Genomic DNA, 11215 nt, shown 5'->3' on the forward strand with positions numbered 1-11215 from the left:
CTGATTTAGTAGTGTTTATTTATCCGTCTATGAGCACTAAACACAGTCATGACTTGGCTCTCAGCTGCATTTATTGACGATTCCTCACCCCAATTTGTTCTTATTGTTTAACCATTTTGCTTGCGGTTTTGTTTGGATATTCAAATATGAAGCACTTTGTAACATGGGTTGTTGTAAATTAAGTTTTCCATACTTGCATTTCTACTTCGATAACGGCATACAGTGCACATGCAGTTCACAGTGTACAATTTAAAATTTAATTTTGGCTTTTTAGACAATGCTCAGTCTAAAAATATAGCATCACCGATGCTTTTTTTAACCAATACTATCAAGCAGTACAACACCTTCAGTTAATCTGTCACATTTCAGTGGGTTGTTGATTCATTTGGCAACAGATATGAATTATTATATTATCCAATATGAGTGTTTGAATATATTTATCAATTGGTGAACTGGTGACCTGTCCTTCTGCCCAGTGTAAGATGGGAAAGGATCCAGGTACAGAAAATAAACTGACTGGTCGTCTCAACTTTTGTGGCCTTGAAGAACAAAAGATTTTTATAATTCAGAGGCCTCATTAACCATAAATATATATATAGGTAATGTAACTGAACTTCTCTTTTCTTTCATCATCAAATGTGATGTTCTGTCAAAGCAGGAATGCCATTTAAATAACGCGGCTAAAACACTGTAGTATTAAAGTAGTTTAGCACAATTAAAAGGATTGAGTAATATCTTGTTTGTCTAATTTGTACATGCGCACAGTGTGACAGAACAATATGTGAAATGTTCATTGAAGGTTTATGAACACCCAGTGCTTCGGATGGAAAACCATCACACCATCAACCTTGTTAATTTATTATTACTGGACTCTAGCAATGTTTCTTAGTTCATAATTTATATCTATAATAAATATTTTATGACAATAAATGGACTTTGTCTGTTATTTACGGCTGACAGCATGAAGTTATGACCCTTAAACAGATGTGTACATTTGTATGGAGCCGGTCTGGTCCAACACAAAAGAATTCATGGAGGCGTCTTTGATAGCTACTCTGACCTGCTGTCAGATGAAATCTTATCGTCTTTATTATTATTATTAGGCTATTACTCTTACACATGCTAATCATTAATCTACGAGGCTCAGACCAGGACAAGGACAGAGGAAGTTCACATGTTTGTCAGGCCAGCTGATCTCAGTGAATTTGTTGTTTTAAATGTGCTTTTAATAATAATAATAAAACTTTATTTATATAGCACCTTTCATAACATATAATGCAGCTCAAAGTGCTTCACAAGAGAAACAAATCAATAACAGGTATTAAATATACAGGGGACACAAGGAGCAAAAACAATAAAATAATAGAATAAAAAAAAAGATACAAAATAGGTTAATACTATTAATAATAACAAGTTCATAATGGTAAAAACAATTTTAAGATATGCAACTATAAAACAAGTATGTGAATATATAAAATAAATATAAAATAATAATGATGTTAGAAAAAGGTAGAAAAACAATTATCAGTCTCTAATAGGGCGGTCACAATATCAGATTTTCACTTCACGATTATTGTGGCCAAAAGAATTCACAATAACAATATTATCACGATATATATGGAAAATAATTGCTATCAGCGAAGACTCAAGTTCATCTTTAACTTTGTTTATTGTGCATTTTGTACGCAGCAGTCATAGATTAGATAAAGCAGGCTAATACAGTATGTAATCTCTACAGTAACCTGAATTAACCCTAATTTGTGGTGACCTTGTGTGATCTCACAGGAGCAGGAGGAACATCACAGAGCATAGAAATATCTACTAATGGTTTTATTGCAGCATTTGTTTTTGCATTTCGGCACCATTGAGTCTGCATCTGCTTTTACCTTTATACCAAATTATAAAATATGACAGCAGATATGAAACAACAAAGACTATTTATCTGATGTTAAAAAAAAACCTTTGATAATAATCTGACCTCCCAATTCCATCTTTCATTTGATGGCATGAGAAAGCAGACACACATTGTTGTACTCTACAGGTTCGAACATCAAACACTTATTCCAGTGTGCCTAAATGCACAAGGCAAGGCACACTGGTTGTTGAATACAATGATGCCCTCTAGCAACATTCAAGAGATTAAAGTATCATTTAAAACATTTTGAGATGAAATGACAAAAGATGTGCTTTTTAATTCGATCACTGCATATTTTAAAAGCCTCCAGACACTAAAGTTTATACAGCGCAACATTGAACAATGTGTTTTGTGATTGGTTCATGACTAAATATTGATTTTCTGACATGCAAAACAGCGGCTTTTCTGTGCTGTAAAATATTAACCCATTTAACAACTAACAGATAAGACCTGGCAGTAGCTACACTCTGTAGAGGTCACAGGTCAACCTGGTTGAAAGATCTAAAAAATTTAAAACTTTAACCTTTTAACAAAATCCCACATAATACAGCTCACATTCCCTCCTAAAAATGTTCATTTACTTGTTCTGGAATCACAAAGTTAAGCTTTTTTCTTCACCAAAGAGGATTAAAATCCAACCTTTCTTTTTGTGTTGGACGTGGGTTTTTTTGTTTTGTTTTTAAATTGAGTCTCATTTATCATTGCATATGTATAAATGCCACTGTCAGTCTGTACTGTGTTTCTGGGACATTTTGTGAGTCAGTATACTGTATGTGAAAGAATGAGTGTGTAGTCCATTAATCAATCAGTTTATTGACAAAATAATTAATATTCAATTAATCGATTTCAAGCCAAAATTGGATGGGCTTTTAGTCATACAAAAAAACAGACTGAGGAATGAGGAGATCTTCGTTGTCTCCTTTTCGGCCACCCTAAACCCTCGTTTTCATTTAGTATTAATTCAACCATTGTAAGTTTATTTTGCTTTAATTTCAATCACTCATCAATAAACAAGTGATTGCCTGATAACATCGGCTCTATGTTACTCCCTTTACCCCTACACCAACTCCGGGTTGTAACAGGAGTTCAAAAAATAATCCTTAAACTTTCCAAAAAAATGTCAGTTACAACCCTAGTATGTTCGTTGTAAATCAAAAACTGACCAATTTCCCCTTCCTCCTTGTTTGTGGGGAAGGAAATCTTTTAATCTTTTATGAAATATAACTTTAGCAAAACATTTTGATATATTATGTAGTAGATGTATTTGTTTTCTAAACCAAAAATGGTATGAGAAATGAAAGCATCTTTTCATTGATTTTACTTATTCTTTACAATAAAATGTGGCACTATATTTACTCAGAAACCAGAGACATACAGCGCAATAGAATAAATCAATTTCTATCATGACAATCCATCATCTTAGCTGGAGGTCTTAACATTGTAAGGAGTGTCTTTTTTCAGAAGAACTACTTTACTTTTAAAAGCAGAACACTGACACTATTGACGTAGTTATTGTATTGACAAAAGGGGTTTGGTTTTGAATGTAAACTGTATGTCTGTTAAACTGTGGTCTTTTGTTTACATTACAGTCCACTTTACAGACTCATAAAAACTTACAGCGATGTATCATGACTCCATGAGAATACATTGTGTTTCACATAAAATGTTGGTTTCTGTATTAAACTATGGTCGTGAAATTCAGCTTTGTAAAAGAACAAGTTAGTGGGACATTTATGCTTGAATCCGTTTGGACTGTGTGTAAGAACATGGTGTTATAATAAAGCATCAGCAAATAATTTGTCTGTTTAGAGAAATTTGTATTTTTTGACACAGTTCAGTCACAGAATATCATCCCTCTATTTGATTAAAATTGTATTTCTTGGGTGTCACAAGATAAATCTGAGGTGTTGCAAGATGATTTAACAGAACAGGAATACATTTAGCAAACAACATACATTTTTTGGGACTTTTTTCTGTTATCTTTGCTTTTTTTAAAGGAACAGTGTGTATTATTTCAGGGGATCTATTATCAGAATATAATATTCATAACTATGTTTTCATTAGTGTATAATCACCTGAAACTAAGAATCGTTGTGTTTCCGTTATCATAAAATAAGAGCTTCATATCTACATAGGGAGCGGGTCCTCTTCATGGAGTCCACCATGTTGCGCCACCATGTTTTTAAAGTAGCCCAGAACGGACAAACCAAATACTGGCTCTAGAGAAAGCCTTTTACGTTTTTACGTTACCTGAAGGCCACCATAGTTCTCCGACATGCTTGTGAAACTGTGGTAACGTGAGCCGCAGAGTGCAAAACCATGCTACCGCCAGCCGTCATCTGACTTCCGTTTCTCCTAAAGTAGTGTTATTATGGTAAGGATGGCCTTTGAGCGGGGTGAACGGCATTACCAACGTTTTGCACTCGGTGCTCACGTTACAGCAGTCTTGGAAAGAGGGGAGTGAGCGGAGGGGTACTCAGTTGGTTGCAATCTGCAACCACACCACTAGATCCCACCAAATCCTACACACTATACCTTTAATAGTCTTTTACATCTTCAGTCCTATAACAAATATTAAAATCAAACAACAAACCAAAACAGGAAAATGTACAACCTTTGGTTGAACTGCGAACAACTTGGGGTCACAAATAGAAGCACACAGCTTCATTTTATGGGGTCACAAGCCCAAAAAATTGAAAACCACTTCTTTAGTAGAAGTACATGTTCTCTTATCAATCAGTCAGCACCTAATGAGCCACATCAACTCCACCAGTCACCAGTGTGACAACAGAGGTTGAGTAATATTATATTTACACTGTGACTAGCACATATTGAGAGGCCACATCGTATCGGTCGGTGACACATACCTGACTGACGTCTCACCTCCCGTTCTGTACATTCACATGTCAGGTATTATAGACACATGACACATTGTGAATGCCTCATTGTTTCAGCTGATTTGATGGTTGGGTCACAGTATCTAGACATTTAGCCATTTATCATCCTGGATAGAGGTTTATAAAATCAGCAATAATAAACATATTCAGAGATGCTATATTAAATTTCTCCCCCTTATTCAATTTAAAATGCAGTCTATCCACAGACATTGAACCAAAAGACATGTTTGTAAAGCTGTCTGAAGGAGGCTAAGTATCTTTTGGACGTCTTTGATCCTCCTCCCCGAGGAATGCTACGCCTCACTGCTGCTCCTCAAACACCGTCCTGTAAGGACCAAAAGCACTCACTGAAGAGCTCATAAAACTGATGCACAACCACCATGACTCAGACTTCTGCTACACACAGTCATATAATATAGCCTTTATAGTTTTTAGATTTATATTCGTGACTAATCTATTTTAAATTTGTTTGAATTTTGATTATCTACCAAAAGCAAAACAATGAGCACAAAGTGTGAAGAGGAGGCTAAATAACACTCAAAACTTACGCTAAATGTTGGCGAGGAAAATTGGCATGGCAATTTTCAAAGGGGTCCCTTGATCTCTGACCTCAAGATATGTGAATGAAAATGGGTTCTATGGGTACCCACAAGTCTCCCCTTTACAGACATGCCCACTTTATGATAAACACATGCAGTTTGGGGCAAGTCATAGTCAAGTCAGCACACTGACACACTGACAGCTGTTGTTGCCTGTTGGGCTTGAGTTTGCCATGTTATGATTTGCTCATATTTATTATGCTAAATGCAGTACCTGTGAGGGTTTCTGGACAATGTTTGTCATTGTTTTGTGTTGTTAATTGATTTCCAGTCATAAATATTGTATATACATACTTTTGCATAAAGCAGCATATTTGTCCACTCCCATGTTAATAAGAGTATTAAATACTTGACAAATCTCCCTTTAAGCTACATTTTGAACAGATAAAAAATTTGTAATTAATTTGCGATTAACAGCCGTCATTTGTATTATTATTAAGGGGAAACTATTTAAAGATTAACTTGAAGTATAAGAATTGTTTTATTGCTGAGACCAGGATAAGATCTTCAGCAAAACCATTAAATCTAAGATTTTTTATTTCAGTAGCTTTCTAGCTTATTGTTCAAATATTATGTTCTTTCATACTTCATTCTGTTGAAATTGTAATAAAAGGTACAAAACTACTTGAAACTAGGATTATCAAGACCATGTCAAGGTTTAGCTTATAGAAATAAGACCGGTTGAGATGTTGATTCTTCTTCTTTTGACTACATTTTTTTCCTGCCACAAATTTAAAGCAAAATCAAGACGAATAATTGTTTCTTTAAACACTGTTGTCCTATATTTGTTTGATCAAAGGACATTTCTACAAAAAACAAATTAGTCCATCAACCTGAGTCTACAGGTAACTCCTGACTGAACATATACCCACAGGCATTTTGGTGTATTTACACAGTGGCATCGTAAACGGGGTTTGAGCGTTTCATTACTAAGTGGGGGGGCTGGAGTCGGTCCTGTGCTGTGGGTGTGGGACAATAAAAGAGCAGGAGCATCCGTGACTCTCCATGTTTTTGATTTTGAAGAGGACTGTGAGACAAAGTTATATTATACAGCATGGACAACAAGATGCTCAGGACGGCTGCTTGTTTGGTGTTTTTATCAGGTATTCATCGTATTATTAGCAAGATGTATTATTTTGCTGAATGTTAAGGAATAAGTATGACAGAGCTGCTGTTAAATTTCTATTTTGTGTAACTAGGTTTGTGTGTAGGTGAGGGTATCTTACCCCCGGGGCCTCTGAGTGGAGCTGTGGCGGGCACAGTGAAGTTCACCACCACCCTCAGACCTCCTGAGAGTCCTTTCCTCTCAGTCAGCTGGAGCTTCAAAGGGGTGAACATCATCACCTCCACCAGCACCAACATCACAGAGCCCGGACATGCCAACAGGATCACATTAGATCGAGCCACGGGGGCCCTGGAGCTCAGGAACCTGGTGCTGGAGGACAGCGGGGAGTACACCCTCACCATCATACCAGACGGAGGGCTGCAGAGACAGGGGAAGACCATACTCAATGTGTATGGTGGGTTTAATGTTTTGACATTGAAAATATACGTCATTTAAAAACAATTCTTCTAAAATGTGTGCTGTCTTCAAAAGGACATTGTATTGATATTACTAATATTTTTGTGCAGACAGACAGAAACAATCAGATTTGTTACCTGTGGTGGACACTGTACTATAATGCGATATCTAATTCAATCCAATACAGTAATACAGGTAGAATTACATTTTCTAAACTAATACTGCATTCTATTATTTTTTTATTTAAAATCAAATTTTAGGCTGTAGGTGTTTATAAGTAGTAATCTTTGAAGCCATAGTTGTGTTAAATTGTTGGTGAATAGGCTCTGGTGGTGTTATACTGGACTAATTGAATATAGTCCAATAACTCTGTTATTCTATTCACTCTTTGTCCTGTAAATGCACAAACATTCCTACAAGGATTCATAGGTTTTATTTGTCACATTCACAAACTATGTTTGTAGTGAAATGCAGTGTAGGTACTATAAGGATTAGTGGGAAAATAAGAATTAGAAAAAAAAAAGGATTAAAAATAAAAATTAGTAAAATAGTAATCAGTAGTGAACAAAATTTGATAGTAATACAATTGCTGTAATATGTATCTATAATAGCTAACACTTACAACAAAGATAGATAAATACATTTAAATGTTTGTGTTTTCTTTATGTTCTTCCAGCGCTGATAACCAGAGCCATCATCCGCAGCCCCGCAGCCATCTTGATAGAAGACAAAAGCTCCACCAACCTCAGCTGCGAGGCCTCCGGCTCCATCAGCACCAGAGAGTGGATGAAGGACGGCCGGCCGCTCCACCCGAGCGGCAAAGTCAGCTTCTCCATGGACAACAGGACGGTGTTCATGCAACCCGTTCACAGCTCCAACCACGGCACCTACCAGTGTCGGGTCAGCAACCCAGTCAGCTCCATGACGGCGGCCCACCAACTCACGGTCAACTGTGAGTACTGCTCACTCTACTGCACCCTTCCAGTAACTACTTTTTTAGTGAAAAAAACCCAAAACAAAACACTATGAAGCCTCATTTTAAAATGACAATTGGATGTATTTGTTGAAATCTTTGGAAACAAGCTCTTAATTATTTGTAGTTATTGAATTTATAACTTTATTTACTTGAGTATCTTTCTACTTCTATTCCACAATTCACCTTTTAAAAATTACGATTTTTGCACGCAAAGCATATGAAAAGTACAGCTGAAACAATTAGTCAAATAATCCATTGACAGAAAATGTATTAGCAACTATCTTGATAATCCTTTAGTCATTTTTAAAGCAAAAATGCCAAATATTTGACGGTTTCAGTTTCTCAAATGTTCGGATTTGACACTTTCATTTAAATTATTTAAATTATTTATTTGTAATAGTTTTGAATTTTGTACTTTTGGTTGGATAAAACAAGCATTGTGAAGATATCGCTTTGGGCTCTGGGAAATTGTGATGGGTATTTTTTTTATGATTTTGGGGATTTTTACAAATCAATCAATCGAGAAAATAATCCGCAGATTAATCCATACAACAGTAAAATCCTGCTTTTACCTTCATGCATGAATAAAAATAGTGAGAAAGTTTGTGTCCAGGCCGCCATGTTGAAAACAGTTGAACCAAAATCAAGCACCGCCCACCGGCCGGAGCAAATTTCTCGTTTTACAGCTAAACAGTTCCTCTGCCTCCCCCTCATGGTGCTGATGGCATTTGCAAATTTCTACCCCACCCAATCAAAAACAACCAATCACAGCCGAGCTGGAGCCGAGCTGGAGCCGAGCCTAGCTGGAGCTGAGCCGAGCAGTCTCTGGGCAGCTGTCAATCCCTCAGCCGCCGGGAAACAAGACACGGGAAACCTCTGTTGGTCTTAAGGAGCTGCAGCATTTATTACTGCACAAACTGCAACTTCCACTGTACAGTCACTTGATATTCTCAAAGCTAAACAAACTTTCTTCTGCTCCACTCGCTCACTTGTTCGCTCACACACATTAGCTGCCACTCTCTCTCTCTTGCTTCACCACTCACTTCCCACATACACACTAAGTGCTGTCTTTTCTATTCTCCAAATGACCTACACTACTCTTACAACAACTGGCTCTAGATAGGGCCTTTCACGTTTTCACGTCGACCACCGTAGTTCTCCTACATGCTTGGCACACAGGAGAGGTTGCGATCTGCAACCTCACCGCTAGAGGTCGCCAGATCTTACACACTGCACCATTACAGGGGACATATCATATCATCATATCATGAAAAACTCTCTTTTTCAGTGCTTGTGCACACACATTTGGGTATCTGCTGTGCCTACCAACCCACAAACTGTGAAATAAGACAACCCAGTGTTTTGTGGGCTGTCTAGATCAGAAAATATGTGATTCAACAAGCTGTTCAGATTTGGCTCCCATTCCTATGTCACATGCAGGCTCCTTTGAATATATCACCCACAGCTTTTACGTCTAATGGGGTATTTTTACAGTGTGGCATTACAGTAGTACTTTTCCTTAAGTAAAGGATCTGAACACTTCCTATATTTCTTTTATCTGTGCAGTTGGACCACATAACATATCCATTACTGGACCGTCAGCAGCAGCACCTGGCTGGAGAGTGACTCTGCAGTGCACAGCAGACTCCGTCCCACCAGCAAACTTCAGCTGGATGTTCAACGGCAATGAGACGCATGTTAATAACTCCATGTACATCATAGAGAGGTTGGAGGCAGAAAGCATAGGGAACTACTCCTGCACTGCTTCAAATATGGTGACCATGCGGGAAAACTCCACAGTCCTGTATCTGAGAGGTGAGATTTCTCTTTTTCAAAAGAGACAGGATACAGCATGGTAGTTTTGTCAGTGTTGCGTACATTTTAAAGCCAGCTGGCCATTTCGAGGGGTGATAATAGTTGTCTTTTTCACTTCATGAAGCATCCTGCACTGCTCCCTGCTGGTCGTTTTTACTGCTGCTAATCAGTGCACTGATTCTGAGAGGGATAATATAAGAGGAGGCGGCAGGTGAGATTAATCATTATATATCTGCCTTATCTATATGTTCTTACTGTCATACTAATTTCCATTGCTTTATATATTTTTCTCAGATTCTTCCGTCCCTGATGCATTTTGCCCATGACCGAGGACCCTGAATAAAATCAATAAAAATGTGCTGCTGTATGAAATGTTATTTTGACTCAAGAGACATTGATGTTACAGCTCGTCATTCCTGAGACAAAGTGGAAACTCTCACATTGGAAAAACACTCATTTTATGCGTCTTAATTATAGACTGTAACAGTGAAAATAAATGCCTGTGTCCACATTTGGTTTCACAAATAACAGCACCATAAATTACTTTTCCATAGTTACTTATAGTGCAGGAATAATCACAAGTTTTTAACCAAAAGGACAAAGTGCTCTATGGTAAAAAAATAAATAAATAAATAAATAAATAAAAATAGCCTTTTCCTTCACTGGAGATGAGAATGGCTTGTGGGATTATTTTTGGATGAAGCTGATGATGATTTTTTTTTAATAAACCAGAACATGAGGAATACTTGGATTTATGTTTTTCTATCTCTGCTCACAGATAAACCAGAACACTCTGTGGATATGCTTATGAGTATATATTTGGTCATGTATGCATGTGACTGTTTTTTCATCTTTCTAAAAGGAAGCTGTTGTCTGAAACTAAACTTAGAGTTCCCTTTCTGGGTGACAAAAAGTTTAACACAATGTTGCTTCACAGTTGCAGACCTTGTGATCCTAACCCTGACCCAGTTTATAATTATAGCCCCAATCACTGAGTATCAGCACATTGAAGAGTTTCCATAAACCACACCTCTCCTGTTTCTATCAAACAAACAGACTGAAGTCTTGAAGTAGAGTGATATTAGTTCATCAGAGTTTAAAATGGGTGCCAAGTAATGTGTGATAATGCTGCTGGAGAAATGACTGTGTACATTTACAAGATGCAACAAAGCTTTAGTCTAGTTGTGCCAAATATTGCTGCTGCAATTCTGCAATATTTTCTTTTACAGAGTCAGTCAGTCAGTCAGTCAGTCAAACAGGATCATTGGGGTAACTGACCCTGTATAACTTTTACATTTTAATTGCAGCACTACACTTTAATTCCACTCTCAGGTCCTGTGAATGAAGATAAGGGACGAAGTGTTACAATGGAAAAAGATCCTTTACTTAAGTAAATACTGCAATGTCAAAATACTTACCTGCATTCAAACATGTCCTTAAGTAAAAGTACAGAAGTATTATTGCCAAAATGTACTCCATATATCAAAAGTA

At 37.0% G+C, this 11215-nt stretch overlaps 1 protein-coding gene across 1 annotated transcript; it reads left to right on the plus strand.

Annotated features, from left to right (window-relative positions):
* Positions 1-6465: 6465 nt before the first annotated feature.
* On the plus strand, positions 6466-10918 carry LOC141779838 (cell adhesion molecule CEACAM6-like). The gene is made up of 6 exons (XM_074654870.1): positions 6466-6514; positions 6623-6931; positions 7610-7885; positions 9476-9724; positions 9849-9935; positions 10019-10918. Exons 1-5 carry the CDS (start codon positions 6466-6468, stop codon positions 9920-9922), a joined length of 957 nt encoding a protein of 318 aa, XP_074510971.1. The 3' UTR covers positions 9923-9935; positions 10019-10918.
* The last annotated feature ends 297 nt before the right edge of the window (positions 10919-11215 follow it).

The sequence above is a fragment of the Sebastes fasciatus genome, chromosome 12 (genome assembly GCF_043250625.1).
Source record: "Sebastes fasciatus isolate fSebFas1 chromosome 12, fSebFas1.pri, whole genome shotgun sequence".
NCBI classification, from domain to species: Eukaryota; Metazoa; Chordata; class Actinopteri; order Perciformes; family Sebastidae; genus Sebastes; species Sebastes fasciatus.